General features: G+C 44.6%; 2 protein-coding genes across 19 annotated transcripts in view; one reads left to right on the top strand and one right to left on the bottom strand.

Annotated features, from left to right (window-relative positions):
- TANC1 (tetratricopeptide repeat, ankyrin repeat and coiled-coil containing 1) overlaps positions 1-12,386 on the top strand; it is a 244,229-nt gene extending 231,843 nt beyond the window's left edge. For all 13 annotated transcript variants that reach the window (XM_042244924.2, XM_042244919.2, XM_060409856.1 and 10 more), the window contains 7 exons: positions 647-770; positions 1,090-1,265; positions 4,091-4,223; positions 5,550-5,641; positions 7,310-7,456; positions 8,345-8,445; positions 9,050-12,386. In XM_042244924.2, coding sequence (XP_042100858.1) covers positions 647-770; positions 1,090-1,265; positions 4,091-4,223; positions 5,550-5,641; positions 7,310-7,456; positions 8,345-8,445; positions 9,050-10,445 — 2,169 coding nt within the window. In that variant the 3' untranslated portion in view covers positions 10,446-12,386. The remainder of the gene's footprint in view (positions 1-646; positions 771-1,089; positions 1,266-4,090; positions 4,224-5,549; positions 5,642-7,309; positions 7,457-8,344; positions 8,446-9,049) is intronic.
- Positions 12,387-13,545: 1,159 nt separating this feature from the next.
- The window catches only part of WDSUB1 (WD repeat, sterile alpha motif and U-box domain containing 1), a 65,488-nt gene continuing 63,449 nt past the window's right edge, over positions 13,546-15,584 (bottom strand). For 3 of the 6 annotated variants that reach the window (XM_060409880.1, XM_060409881.1, XM_060409879.1), the window contains one exon: positions 13,546-14,527. In XM_060409880.1, the coding sequence (XP_060265863.1) occupies positions 14,367-14,527 (161 nt within the window). In that variant the 3' untranslated portion in view covers positions 13,546-14,366. The remainder of the gene's footprint in view (positions 14,528-15,584) is intronic. The other 3 variants (XM_060409882.1, XM_012136406.5, XM_004004675.6) reach the window with 1 other exon arrangement.

Below are 15,584 nucleotides of genomic sequence, written 5' to 3'. Positions count from 1 at the left end.
TTCTGTGTGGTGACATTAAAACGAATGTGGTCCTGGAGGGAGAGAAGCTGGACCACTGCCCCCTAGGCAGAGCAGCTCCCGCTGGAAGGTCATTGTAGGAGATGCCTATCTGGGTTTTGTGATCCCCTTTTCACCATGTACTGTTCAAAGGTATAACTTTGAGGCAGAGACTCTTGTCCAGGAAGCTTTGGTAAAAATCCCCCTGGTGTGAAGGTCCAGCTGTCCCTGGAAGCAGACGGCTGAGGGGAGAGGGTAGGTGTTTCCCCACCAGAAACATGGCATCAGTACCCTGTGGGCCCCTGGCTCACTGTCTTTAGTTCTGCTTAGCTGCTCCATAGGGGCTGTCCTGTCATTGCCTGACTGTGCTCAGGATCCCCCTCTCCTTCAAATTGCTGCCTTGTGTGTGCCTGTTTTATAGATAGAGTAATGAATTGGGCATGTTAAAAAGAGCATATATTTGAAAGAAGAGGCTGTTCAAAGAAATAAAATATAGATTTTACAAGCCCCATGGATCACATAACTTAGAGGGGTTTTTGAAAAGAAGAGAGTCCTTTCACTCCTCTTAGAGGTGGAACAACCAGCCCAAGCAGAGAGCATGTGATTTCAGATGTAGTGGCAAGTGTGTGATCCCCAGTGTTTCTTTCAGATTGTTAGGTTGCTGTTGGACCACGGCTGTGACGTGAACCTAAGTGACAAGCAGGGCCGGACGCCCCTCATGGTGGCTGCTTGCGAAGGGCACCTGAGCACCGTGGAATTTCTCCTTTCAAAAGGTAGCGGCACTGTCCCCCCATGAGGGCTTCTCTTGGGTGGACAAAGAAAAGAGCTTTGGCAGACCCAGTTAGTACTTCCTGATTCAGTTTTTTTTTAAATCTCTTTATTCAGTCTATTAGTTATGGACGTTTTCTGCCTTGCACACAAGTAGAGGGTTTAGGGGTGCGTCCCTTGTACCCATTGCTCAGCTACAGCAGGGACGACCGTTTCTCCCGTCAACTACAGAGTTCACCAGCCTGGTGGCCATATTCTGCAAGCCAGGCCCCTATGGATACGAAAGGGTTTGCTCAGGTCTTATTGAATGGGCTTCTCTTTCAGGTGCCACCCTTTCTTCTCTGGACAAGGAGGGTCTGTCGGCATTAAGCTGGGCGTGTCTGAAAGGTCACAGGGCTGTTGTCCAGTTCCTAGTGGAGGAGGGAGCCGAGATCGACCAGACGGACAAGAACGGCCGCAGCCCCTTGGACCTGGCCGCCTTCTACGGCGACGCGGAGACCGTAGGTACCGCGGTGGACATGCTCCCCACCCGCGCCAGGCGGGCCAGGCTGCCTACTGATCTGGGATCTGAGCCATCCCCAAGTGTGTGTGATGCTGCCCCAGTGTGGCCGGGGTGTACGCGTGTGCCGTGGGGTGGCTTTCGTTTTCTGCTAGTTCCGTGGCATGCGGTCTGTTTCAGAACTGGAGTAAAGATTTCGATAGATTCTTGAAAGCTTAAAATCCCATGATGACGAACTGCACACACAGACATGTGTGTATCCACATGCATATGTAGTGTTATTTTCTTATAATTTTCATAGAAAGAGAATTCCTGTGTAGTTCATTTAAAAACCACTTTTATATACGTGAGAAATTACTGCTCAAATAGTTTGCTTTTAAATCAATGCAGCTTTGTCTCGAAATAATATAAAATGCTTTAGGCACTGTCTTTATCTCTTTGTCAAATGCCTGAGTCCCTAACTGAGGAATGAAGGGATAAAACCTTAATAAATGAAAAACCACAAAATGTCTTTCAGGGGAAAAACCACATCTTTGTCAGTCTCTATGTCCCGTGCACCAAGCAGGTGCTGGAGGAACATTCAGCTCCTTGAGAATGATCACTTATGAATAGTTACGTGTGTCTAACATGAGAATTAATCAGATAGGTACTGTGTTGCTGGGAGCTGTGGACCTTGGGGTGGAAGCCATCCTGCACATCTGTGCCTGATGCTTTTAAAAGGCAGTGATATTAGAATTAAATGGTCTCAATTTCCTGGACATTATAAATTGTACATAAGTGTCGATTTTCAAAAACAGCTACTTAACTAAACCTCACATCTCCACACTTTTCTTTCTCCGTTTGTGTTACCTTACCAGATCCTCTAGTTTATCAACATTAGGGAAGAGTAAAGGAGCTTAGTATTCTGTCATTAAAAAAAAAAAAAATGGATATAAACACAAAACATAAAATTTACCATCGCACCCATTCCTAAGTGAAGACTTCAGTAGTGTTACATACACTTTACACTGTTGTGCAGCGAGAGCCCAGGCTCTTTCTATGTCGTGTGAAGCTGAAACTGCACCCACTAACCAGTAAGTCCTTGTTACCACCCCTCACCCCCAGCTTCTGGCAGCCATCTTTCTATCAATACTTCCTGTTTCTCTGAATGACAACTTTTGGCCCTTCATACAAGTGGAAGCTTACAGTATTTGTCTTTTGTGACTGACTGAGTTCACTCAGCATTATGCCTTCTAGGCTTGTCCATGTCATAGCGTGTGTCAGGATGTCCTTAAGGCTGAGTGATATTCCGTTTGTGTATTTGCCTCATTTTGTTAATCCATTTATCCACTCAGCCGGCACGTGCATTGCTTCCGCCTCTTGGCTATTATGAATAGTGCTGTTATGAACTATTTCATAACAAAGATTTCATCGAGATCTTGCAAATTCTTGGAGATCTGTCCATTCTCTTGAGTAGATACCCAGAAGTAAGAGTGCTGAGTCAAGCGGTAATACTATTCTTAATTTATTGAGGAACCTTCATACTGTGTCCACAGTGGTTACATCTTATCAGCAATGCGCATGGGTACCTGTTTTTCTATATCCTCTCTAACACTTTCTGTTTCATTCTGTTTTTTTTTTTTTAACAGTTCAGTTCAGTCGCTCAGTCGTGTCCGACTCTTTGCGACCCCATGAATTGCAGCACGCCAGGCCTCCCTGTCCATTTAACAGTAGCCATCCTAATAGTTAATAACGAGTTTTGTGTCTTTGATTTGCAGTTCCCTAGCGATGAACATTTTCTCACATGTTTACTGGCCATCTGTATGTCATCTTTGGAAAAATGTCTGTTCAGATCCTTTGCCTATTTTTTCAGTTTTATTGAGGTATAGTTGATTTACAGCGTGCTAACTTCTGTGCAGAATGACTCCGTTATGCATACATATATATATACTTTTTAATATTCTGTCCATTATGGCTTATCACAGCTTTGCCTATTTTTAAATTGGGTTATTTGAGGCTTTTGTTGTTGAGTTGTAGGAGTTCTTTACATATCCTGGATATTAATCCCTCTATAGTGTTATTTTGTGAACAGCTGGTGTACTGATGTATCAGATCCACATGAAACTCTAAGCAATCTACAGATTTTCCCAGTGAGTGCAGCCGTTTTCCTGGCACTTTCAGTTTCTATCAAACCGCAGTGTGGTTTTCCCTGCTGTCCTCTGTTTAGCCCAAGTGACAGCTGTTTTGTCACATCAAGTCAGTCTTGGTAGCATGGCCTTAAGCTTTCCATCTTTACAGTCCCTGTATTCAAATCTCTTTCCTATGCCTTAACAGTGAATTACAACTGGGTCTGGCGGATCCCAACCTTTTCAGGTTCTGTATCCAGGCTGTGTGGATCTGAGTATTTCTGGAGTGCCCGTTGCCGTGACCTGGTAGCTCGTTGGAGCTATGGCAGAAGCCTGCCTCCTAATAAGTAACTGGAGATGAAAAAGTGACTGTGTCTCATCCCTGTGGCCTGGGAAGTAGGGTGGGGAAGACAGGTGAAGGCACACACGTACCTGTCTGTGGTCCGGGTGCACCGACACGCTCCCCACCCACTCCCGGAGCATCTGCCTGCCTTCCTCATTGCCAACATCACAATCACTTTAGCAGAGCAGGTTTGAGCTGTGGATTGCAATTTCTCTGCTTTGTTCTGTGTCAGCTTTATTTCCATTCTAGGATCCCATTAGGCCAGAGGCATCCGAGATGAGTAAAACTAAGATTTCCAGCTTCTACACCAGCTGTGGCCTCGGGGGAGGCGAGGGCTCCTCGGCCTGTGCCCTCAGGGCCTGTGCGCTCTCTCTGCAGGTGCTGTATCTGGTGGACAAGGGGGCTGTGATTGAGCACGTGGACCACAGCGGTATGCGGCCCTTGGACAGAGCCATCGGTTGTCGGAACACATCCGTAGTGGTTACGCTGCTGAGAAAAGGAGCCAAGTTAGGTCAGTAAACACCTCAGTGCAGCAACAAGAAGGGTAGCTTCAGATTTCAGAGTTCGTGAGGGACTGCATTCACCTGCTCCCAGGTTAAGGAGTAAGAGGTCAGGTGTATGGAGGGGTTTTTTTTTTTTTTTTTTTTTCAGTCCCTCTCTAAGACTCAGTTACTCACAGTCATTCAGAGTGTTTAAAAGAGGAGAAAGCAGAGGCCAGTGCTGAGGGACAGCCCAGCACTGGGGGTGTCGGGGGTGCGTGGGAGTCACAGGAGGGGCAGTTCTGGGGGGCTCCATGGGGAGGGGCAAAGGGTGGGTGGGCAAGAGCTGGCGGGCGGCTGTCATGAGCAGGCGAGTGTGGGGACCACTGTCTGGGAGGCGGCGTCTAGTCTGCCAGGAAGGGCAGTGGCAACCCCGGCACACGTTCTGGGAGAGAAAGTTCTCAGGACTTCCAGAGACAAGATGGGTGACTTACAGATACCGAGGGTAAGAGCTCTGAGAGGTGGGACCGTGGCACGCAGTTCAGAGAGTGGGGAAGGGCATCCAGACCGCACCCTTTTTTTCCGGTTTCATGTCAGACCTTTGGCTGCCAGCAGTTCTGGGAGGGGACTGCGATGAAGGTGATAATATCATTAAGCAGCTCACGGTATCAGGAACTATTGTGAGAGTTTCATGTTTTGCCTTATTTCATCGTCACCCACCCTGTGAGAGGGGAATGAGCATAGCATCATGTCACAGAGGAGGAACCCAGCTGAAGGTGGTGAATAGCTCCCCTGAGGTCACGGTGAGCCGCAGGCCGCTGTGCACCTGAGTCTGCCCTTAAGCGCTGCTCCCTGTGCGTTGGGAAGAGGCTTAGCAGAGCTTGTGGCCGTGCTGGCCGCTGGGGGAGAGAAGGGGACACGGGCGGAGGCAGGGAGGCCGGGGGCAGCAGGGCCAGAGCTCGCATCTCAGCGCGGACTTGGCTGTGACTCTGAGGCGAGTATGAGAGATTCTGTGAACGCTGGCCTGCCTTCTCCTGTCTGTGGTCCTGACAGGACTGCAGGGAGCTGAGATGATTTGGAAGCAGCTCTCCACAGGAGAGAGGGTGGCTCGTGGCCCCACTGATGCCTTCGTGTCCCAGTACTTTTTTCCACCGCAGTGACGGTGTATGCAGGGTGCAGCTCCCCTAAGCACTCTCTTCTCTTTGTTGTATTGTTGTCCGGGGCCTGCAGGACATGCTGCAGGGTGCTGTGAGGCTGGGTGCTCCGCTGTGTGCAGGCTTCGCTGTGCTGTATTAAAGCATGGAGCTCCTTGCCTCCAAGCCTGCCCGAGTGCCTCTGAACACATGTTTATTTTGCAGGAAATGCTGCCTGGGCGATGGCCACTTCCAAACCTGATATTTTGATTATACTTTTACAGAAATTGATGGAGGAAGGAAACGTGATGTACAAAGTAAGTGGTATCGCCCTTTCTGGGATGCCGTGACAGCCTGCAAGCAGCCTCTTAGTTGGGGGTATAATGGATGCACAGGATGCACGTAGCTCAGCGAGGAGACGTTCCGGGAGGTGCCATCCTGGCCTCAAGCCTGGGCTTTGATATCTTAACAGCAGTATCTTCCAGGTGGAACGCACTCCTCTTTGTGTCTGAGAACCATTATTTCTGAACAAACCCTTATGGCTATTACTGTGATTTACGGCTTGAAGCCTTGCTATGGAGGCAGAGTAGCTTCTAGTTTAACGGGCATGTCCTACAGGAAATTCTTTGGCGCCTGGAATCATGAGACATGGGAAAGGAACACTCAGGAGACATTTTCATAAGAAAAGAATCATGCAATCTCCCAAGCCTTTATTATCTTCATTTTAGTATCTATAAGCCTCTGGAATTTGAAACTGTTTCTGGAGAGATTTTTACTTAAAATAGTCAATAATATATAATACTTACTCAGGAGGCAAATTAATTTTTTTCTCATTTTCCCTTAGAAATGTAAAGACAATGTAAAGAGTAGTGATTTTGACTTGAACAAATTTCACACTAAGACATCCAGTTTAGATCAGAGGTCAGTACAGTTTGCCTGGAGAGAGGAGGGGAGTAACTATGTTAGGCTTTGCTCTGTGGTTCTTGTCACACACACCACACACCCTGCACCCCTCCCCCGCCCCAAACTGTGCTCTTGTGGCACAGACTCAGCCGAGATGACACACAGAGGAGCCAGGTCAAGTTCCAAACGGTGTTTGCAGAAATAGGTAGCAGGCTAGATTTGGCCCAGGAACTGTAGTTTGCCAACCCCGAGTTTAGAGAAATAGGCCATTTCCATAGATCATCATTCTTTCCAGGTCTCCGATTAGACAGAATTAAAAGATTATGAAAACAAAAAAACTATCAATACATCATGACCATTTTAATCCTTTTTGCCATGAAGCAGCTGCACTTGCTGTGTTTTCCTTTTCTTTCTTTTTTCTTTTTTTAAATAATAACAAATAAATAGGCGTATAGCATGACCCAGCAGGGTTCCTGGCTTGGAATCAGTTTGAAATTGAGTTCAGAGTGTGTATTGTTGTGGCTTTGAAGTGGTTTTAATATGAATTTTGGTAGGCAATTATGTTAGAAATACCAAGCCATTTTCAACAGACTTCATACCTGCTGCGAGACAGTCCCGACAGAGCAAATGGATTTCTTTAGCCTTGAAAGTGATGTGCGGTGCTGCATGGGGTATTAAAGCCCATGTTTTAGTTTTTCTTAAAAGAAAAATTATTATTCTCCAGCAAGCACTAGGTTTATCCACAAGACTCTACTTGCCTTGAGAATGCCATAATTTTTCCATCTGATTTCTGTTACACTTTGCATGAAGGTGTCCTTACATGAGAGATCATTCATGAAATGTTTGTCAAAAATATATAACGGGGACAATAGTCCAGTGTTTTAAGACTGATAGCTATGGGTTTGGCGATTTACGGATCCCTCCCTATAACCTGATTCTGGTCACAGACACCTATGTGGGCAGTGAGGCCATGTGGCCCTGCCGGTTTGTGGCTGGTTCTGGCCACAGCCTGTCCTCAGCAGGGTCCTTATTCATCTTGCAGCATCTGAAAAAGATAAATTCCTCTGGCTTTTTATTCCTAGAAAGGGAAGATGAAAGAGGCAGCCCAAAGGTACCAGTACGCCTTAAGGAAATTTCCTCGAGAAGGATTTGGAGAGGACATGAGACCATTCAATGAGCTAAGAGTTTCCCTCTATCTCAATCTGTCTCGCTGCCGAAGGAAAACAAACGTAAGCCCCTTATTCCAGTCTTTCAGCCATAGACTGTTCTCGTGGTGGAGGAGGCCTGCCCTTCCACGCCCTGGTCATGAGACTGCCTGTCTTGAGTTTGCACTTTTCTGTGAGCTTGGTACACGGGGAACTGCTTGTCTGGGGTGACGGTCATTAGGTCACGGCACCCACCCACCCCCCACGGTGTTGAGAGGAGTGCACGTGGGTATGGTTTCTGTGGCTCAGTGATGATGAGCACATGCAAACCGCTCCTCCACCTCTGCCCAGCTGCATGTGGCCAGAGCTGTCATGAGTGGTCCGTCCCCAGGTTCAGAAGGAAAGGGCATTGTTGTAAAATTCAACACAAATGCGTTACATACAGTCTGCCTAGTGTTTATTATGTTTGCTTAAAAGGTAAGCCAGGAACTGGTTAGTTCATAATTAACCGTAGTTAACTCACAGTTAACTCATAACTAGGTTTGTTTCAGTACCACTTGCTTTCTTTTTAACTGCATCCTGCCTCCAGCAAGCCTGTGACCTTCCTGCTTCTGCGCCTATATACTCTTCCCGCCTTCCTGAGGCATCTGTGCCCCTCAAGGCTCCCCCCGCCACCGACCCCTGGGTGCCGGCTCTTATTGACCTTCACTTTGCTCCACTGCTTCCAACATTGTTCTCGCTCCAGAGTTTAACCATTTTTGCTTCTCTGTTGGATTCTTCCCATAAGAACATTAATACGCTTTAACTGTCACCCAACTCTACAACAAAAAGCCTGATTTGCCTTCCCCTTCACCTTGCTCTGACTGTGTCCCGATTCTCTGTCAACCTCTAGAGCAAAACTCCTATTAAAAAGTTGGCTATCATCATGTTTAAGTGCTGCTTCTGACTTGTGTATTTAAATATTGATACCAGGACTTCGGCATGGCGGAAGAATTTGCTTCCAAGGCCCTTGAGTTGAAACCAAAGTCCTACGAAGCCTTTTATGCCAGGGCCAGAGCCAAGAGAAGTAGCAGGTACCGTCTGGGGTTAGATGGGAGGCTAGTGAAGCCTTCTTATCTTGCTCTGGCCTCAAAGCTTTGGGGGCTTCTGATCCATGAGCACCACTGAGTGCCTCTCCTCCTCTTTGATTCTGAGTAGGTAGCTTCCAGAAGGCACAGCAGTGGAAATCATTAGCAATGGCTAAACTTTTACTTTCTGGAGACATCTTAACTGTTCCTCCTCTCCACCTGTACTGCAACATCAAGTTCCCAGCTTAGTCCATGTTACCAGTCAGACAGCCAACCAGAGGCACGTGGGGAAGAGGGGGTGAAGTCAGTAGTACTTGAGTTGCTTGGGGTGGGGCAGAGGAGGTGATGTGAAGAGGATTCTAACCCCCTTGCTTTATGCTGAGCTCACCCCCACCATCTAGTCTTTGTAGAGACGCTGGGGCCCTGGAACTGCATGAGTCTGGGTTAGAATTTAGTGCTCCCACTTAGCTGAATTTGATGGGTTCCATCCACACAAAACCCACACAGAACTCACTCAGCTACCTTTTCTTTTAAAGCAGAGCTGCTTTATGAACAGTTGCATTCAGAGTTCTTTCTTACGTGACTTGTAATCATATCTTTTAAAATAAAGGCAGTTCGTGGCTGCCCTGGCTGACTTGCGGGAAGCAGTGAAGCTCTGTCCCGCCAACCAGGAGATCAGGCGGCTCCAGGCCCGCGTGGAGGAGGAGTGCAAGCAGCTCCAGAGGAGCCAGCAGCAGAAGCAGCAGGCCCCCCCGCCTGCCCCAGCCACCGACTCGGACAACGAGGAGTATGCCCCGACGCCCGGCCTGAACGACCACTTTCACCCTGGGGAGGCTGAAGAGGAGGAGACGTCGCCACCTGAAGAAGCCATTTCCCTCGCTCCCAGGCCCCCGCCATCCTCGTCTGCACCCTCCCCGTACATCCGAAACCTTCAGGAAGGGCTCCAGCCCAAGATAAGGCCCGTGTCGCCACTGCAGAGTCGGCCGGGGGCCGGCAAGACCCTGAGGGAGGCGGTGGCTCAGCCGGGGCTGACGGTGCAGCCCACCAAGCAGGCGCAGATCGTGAAGACCAGCCAGCACCTGGGCTCCGGACCTGCGGGTGTGAGAAACGGCAGCTCGAAGACGCAGGTCTCTCCGCTGAATCCTCCCCTGAGCCCCATGCCTGGAAGACTGCCCACTGCCCCCGCCGGTAGCAGAAGCCTGCATCTGGAGGGAGCAGCCTCGGGTCCCTTCGGCGACCGGCTGGGGCCCAGCCCCGCAATCCACCTGCAGCACAGTGAGGGCGACGCTGCGTATCCTTTACCAAGCAAGATAAAAAGTGCAGAGAGGCTTCTGTCTCATGCTGCCGTGGCTGTGGACGTGGTCCCTTTAAACCCAGGGGGGCCAGTGAGCTGCAGCGACACCCGACATCCGACTTCCCTCAGTAGTTCAGGCTCTTCCGGTTCTCCATCAAGCAGCATCAAGATGTCAAGCTCCACCAGTAGTTTGGCTTCAAGCAGCAGTTTCTCGGATGGCTTCAAAGTTCAAGGACCAGATGCTCGAATTAAAGACAAGGTTGGTAGCCAGGTTCCGAGTGGCACAGCTGAGCACAGACCTCGCAATACTCCATTCATGGGCATCATGGATAAGACCGCGAGGTTCCAGCAGCAGAACCATCCGCCTGGCCGCACCTGGCACTGTGTGGTGCCAGAGGGGCTGCTGACGAGCACGCCTTCTGCAGCTGGCCTGCAGGCCTCGAACTCTGAGAAGCCCTCTCTCAAGCAAGCCAAAGCCTGCCCTGGGTCTACCCTGAGTGGAGGTGTCCACAACGGGGCCCAGGTGAAGGAGCTAGAAGAAAAGAAGTGCCAAATGCCAGCCCACTGTCAGGACAGCAGGGTAACTAAAACCATTTCACATCTGTATCAGGAAAGTATGTCTAAACAGCAGTCTCATATCAGCAGTGAAGCCCACAGGAGTCACCTCCCTTCAGCAAAACCAAAGCGATCATTCATAGAATCAAATGTGTGAGCCTTAAGAGAGAGACCCATTTGTAGTATTTGGAAGACAGTGTGTTGGTGCCTGGTAATAATTAAATGGTTGTACATGAGAAAAATTACTTTTTAGCCATATGTTTTTTCCCCTCTGGAGTGGATCAGATGCCATTGATATACTAAAAGTGTCGGATTAAATTTCTTTAGTAAATTAGAAGTCACCAGAAATAAGAATGCTAACCAGAATTGGAAAACTGCAACTAGCTATGCCTATTAAGTTATAATTTTAAGACAGCCAGGAAGACATTAACTCATGCCTTTCTCTTACAAAATTGTTTGGTTTTTATCACTTTTCTCCTAGCATTTGCTATGTAGTTAAGATTACATTATTTCTTAGATAATGTAAATATCTAGTAATAGTTTAACTCATGACATAATATCCAGGTGATATGTCCTGGAAAAGAGGAAATTTTCAAGTAACAGTTCCAATAAGTCAAATCTTTATATATATATGTATGTATACATACGGTTGACCCTTAAACAATGTAGGGGTTCGGGGCACCAACCTCTATAGTCAAATATCCATGTATAACTTTACGTGGATTGGTCCTCTGGAGAGTTCCACATCCTTGTGTTAACCATCTGTGGATCATGTAGTACTATACTGACTGAAAAAAAGTGGACCTGCACAGTTCAAACCCATTGTTCAAGGGTCTGTGTGTGTGTGTGTGTGTGTATATATGTATATAAAAGACCTGAGTAATTTCTATCTGAATATAAATGTGACTTTACATATTATACAGCTGGTTTTTTTTTAAGCAAAATACAAGAACATCCAGGTAATGTTCTCTTCATAGCAGTTCCCTTAAAAAGATCAACTTTTATTTCTGTGTTATGGTTCTCATTAAAATATTTTTATAGCACCTTTTTTTGGAACTACATTCCTGCTTCAATGTATTTTTAATATTTGAAAATGATATAAACCATTTGGAATCATGATTGGTAGTTAAGTTGAATGTGGGCTAAAACACTAAGTTTTAGTAGTAGTAGTCTGTATTTTTATACAGCATTCTCGGTGACGTGTAAATTAGCTCTCAACTGATTCCCAAAGTGCTTTTATCAATGACAGCACTCCTGGAACAAGCCTTCCAAGGTCCTCTAAGGACAGTATTTAATTTGGATATTAAGGTATGGTTGGCTATTGCTTTTATTATACAGTCATTACTTTAGAGCTATATGTTGTATATATGAAATAGCTAAAGTTGTATTCAGACTTGTAAATATAACTATTTCAAGCAGTTAATCTGGAAGTCATATATTTGCATGTGCTTTTTAAGCTTCATCCATGCTGTTTACTGCACTGAGCGATATATAGGGCATGTTAACATTATCCAAGTAACGGCACTTTATCTCATTTATATGAACACCTCTGAGGTGCTACTTAAGTCCAAACTGATGTATTATTCATTTGTAAAGATAAGGTACAGGAATGATCCTTGAGTTAAAGGTATTTTTATATGAAAATGATATGCTATTGGAGGATGTTAAAATGCTAGTTTTGAGAGAAGTGGGAGTGTGTTTGTTTTATACGTTGGGATGTGAAATTATTTTCTAGACTTGGAGAGAAGGAAGTTCTATATTTACAGAATGTTTTAAAAATGAAGAGTCGTAATGAAGTTCCTGTAAGCATCATTATAGCCTTGTACGAATAGGAATCTTCTGGTGTCATTCTTCAACATTAGTTCCTGTGTACAGTGTACTCTGTATAGTTTTAGTGTGTGTTTTTTTTAAGAGGCTTTTCATGAGGTTCTGCTATAACTACTATGGCTTATTTATTGTTTTCTTTAATGTTGTGGAAGTCTTACTCTTTCATTATGTAGTTTTGTTTCTGCACAACTACTGTACTTGTCTGTCTGGAATAAAGACAATAGTTTGTTTTGCATTAAATGAAACAGTGGCTGAGTAGAGAAGATCCTGATGTCAGCTGTCTGCCTCACTTTAATCCTGGGCGATCGTGTCCCTAAAAAAGGGGAAAAGCCTGATTTTCAGTAATACTACAAATGCATGTTTACTTTTATTTCATTTTAGAACAAGGATAATGGCGTCTAGAAATCCCAAAATATTTCAAGGTCAAAATTAGTCTTTCTGCCTGAAATGAGCATGCATGAGGAGCCTTCTAAACGTCTGTTCCAGAAATCCTGGCATCTGTTTTTACTGGCAACATGGTATCCAGTTTTTAGCTCTCACTTTGGTGATACATTGAACACTGTGCTGATGTGAAATTTTGTTCTTCACATGTGTATTAATCTCTGAGTTAAACGTGTTTATACCCACATATATTAGTTTCAAAGTCATATGAATGAGTGTGAACATTAAACTGTTGTGTTAAAATATCCTGACTTGGAATCTTAAGCCTAAACAACTTCAGGTTATTGTATGGTTACTGCTATTAGCAAGGCTTAAGGTAAAGTATTTTCAGTCCTTATTTATTTATTTTTTTAAAGTCATATATTTAAATTCAAGGTCAAAAAACAAAACTGGGTAGGAGGGGAAAATCTAGTAACAGATAAATGCTTATTGGATGACTTTTCCTGTGATGCTGCCAGTGTGACTATTAGAATTTACTATGATGGATGCTGAGTAAATGTGTTTGGTCCAATAGTTCCAGGAAATGCTATCTCCTTGGGAAGCTGTTGGTTAGGGCTGAGGCCCAAGCAGCAGGGGTGGGTGGGGCTGCTCCTGCCCCTAGTGCAGAGGGGCCAGGTAGTGTACTTTCCTATGGATGGTTTTAGATTTTATTTTTTGTTTGCCTGTGCTTTGTGGGTAGGAGTAGTTAGCTTTGGTTTGTAGAGAAAAACAACGCTTCACTTTGGTAAACTGGCATCTTAAGTTTTCAGCCACTCAACTAGAAACTATCCTAGTGAAATGTAGGAAAAGAAAATCACCTTCTTTAAAACATTTAAAAGATAACGGATCTTTTATTGTGTTTTCTGTCAGTGATTTCAATGATTTCTAGTAATTTTTATGTGAAAACCAGCTAGCCCTTTTGAAAAATAAGTATTATTTTATCAAAACACAAGATATCTGGTCCAATGGTGAGAGCACTACCAATTTTAACAAGTCTTTTGATGGAAATATATACTTACATTGCTCTTTTATTTGTGTTTTCAAATTTCAGAACAGTTACAATGAGGGCTTGGGGGTAAGTACAGAGTCCTGGTCCCTCCCTGCCCTTAGAGTTTATTTAGTTTTAGCAGGCTTTGCACTAATGGCTTCCATTCTGGTGAACAACTTGCGAGAGGGAGGGAGAGGCAGTATAACCTCCACTTATGGAACCTGAAGTCTTCTGAGTAAATGTTCGTCAGGGTGCTTGTATTAGCTATCAGCCTACTGTGTACAAATGTATAGTCACCTTAGCTTAAACTATGATGTGAGAACTTTTTAAGAACTCTATATTCCAAAAGGAGGCTAGTTTGCCACTTTATATGTTTCAGCAAAGTCAACTTAATGTATCTGTGATAATTTATGCTATCTAACTTGTACCTAGGTTTGGACAATGGGGGAAAAATCATTACTACCTTGCAAACTTAGAAGCTAAAAAAAGTGCTCAGTATATATATCAAAGTGATTTTCTCAATGTATTCATAAACAAATCTATAATTATTTCGCTAAAAATCTCTAGAAGGATTCCAGAGGGTTATCAAATGAAATGTTATTAACTAGGATTTAATTATGTTCTAGTCTAGATTATTCTGATCTTTGGTTATAATGGAATATGATCTATAACAAGAATAAACGAGCATTGCAATTTGAAGTCAAAGTAAAACTTTCTCTATAGGTTAAGACTTTATTCACTATTATATGAAAAGGCTTTTTAGTAGGTAACTAAGTTTACAAAGTTTACCTTTAAATCACTCAACTGAGATCACAGAAAATATAAACAACACAATATAGAGTTTTATTTTTGGTGGGTCTCGCTTAGCCATCGATTGATGGCCATTTTCAGAGTCCTGTTTGGTGTAAGTATCATTGAAGAAAGAACAAGATTTGTCATGGGACTGGTACGTTTCTTTTTGCTGATCCAATTTTCCATTGCTTCCTTTTCATATGAGTAGCCATCTAAAAAAAAGAAAAAAGCCACATACACAAATTATTTGCAATGTAGGAAAAGGGAAGTTAGGATCTCTAAAATGGTTATAAAAATTCCACTGCCAAGGCCTTTACTATGATTTAAGTGGTATTCTTGTCTTGTACCACTGCTCCCAAAATATTTCTGCAATGACATCCTAAATTCTACCATGTAAACTACATTAAGATTGCACAAATTACCTTGAACAGTGTCCCAAAAAAAACTAGAAAAGGGGACTTCTGTTAAAAATTCAGATGCAGCACCAAGGAAGAAAGGAAATGAATCAGGTAGGAGAGAGGCGAGTGGTGGTAAAGCTACAAGATCCGGCTGTTGCTGCCAGCTCTGTGGATCAGTTAGTATGGCTACAGATGGGAGCAAAGAGTTCTAGGGAAGACTCAGCTTAACTTTCCAACACACTGAAAAGTCAGGGAAACAAGATGCCAAGAGATTATAGAGCGCACCCAACCATGGACTTGATAGTAAAGGCATTTACACTGCCAGAAGAAAAAAAAAGACCCACTGGCTAAGGATTTTAATACCATGTTCTTACAAACTTATTTGTACATGTAAAGGTTAGAGGTTTTGCTTCACTATTTTTATACTTGTAGCTCTTTCAAGCTGAAAATCTTAGTTCCTAATTACATTTACACTGTAACCTATTTGTTTTAATCTGCAATGCATACAGCTGTTGCAAACTAACAATGCCAATGTGTTACTAACAAAAGACTGTTAAAGATTTTAAAGACTTCTGTCACCATGATAGATTGTTTAGTCACTAAGTGGGCGACTCTTTCTGTGACCCCACGGACTGTACCCGCCCCAGACTCCTCAGTCCATGGGATTCTCCAGGCAAGAATTCTAGAGTGGGTAGCCTCTCCCTTCTCCAGGGGATCTTCCTGGATCAGGAATCGAACCCGTGTCTCCTGCACTGGCAGGTCAATTATTTACCACTGAGCCACAAGGGAAGCCCCAGTTGATCCACAGGGGCAGCCCCAATTGATCCACAGGGGCTGTCTAACTGAAATTGTATTTCAGAATCACTTGAAA

This window comes from Ovis aries, chromosome 2 (genome assembly GCF_016772045.2).
Source record: "Ovis aries strain OAR_USU_Benz2616 breed Rambouillet chromosome 2, ARS-UI_Ramb_v3.0, whole genome shotgun sequence".
Classification (NCBI taxonomy): Eukaryota; Metazoa; Chordata; class Mammalia; order Artiodactyla; family Bovidae; genus Ovis; species Ovis aries.
Note: the sequence above shows the minus strand (reverse complement) of the source record. Positions and strands in the feature narration are given on the sequence as shown.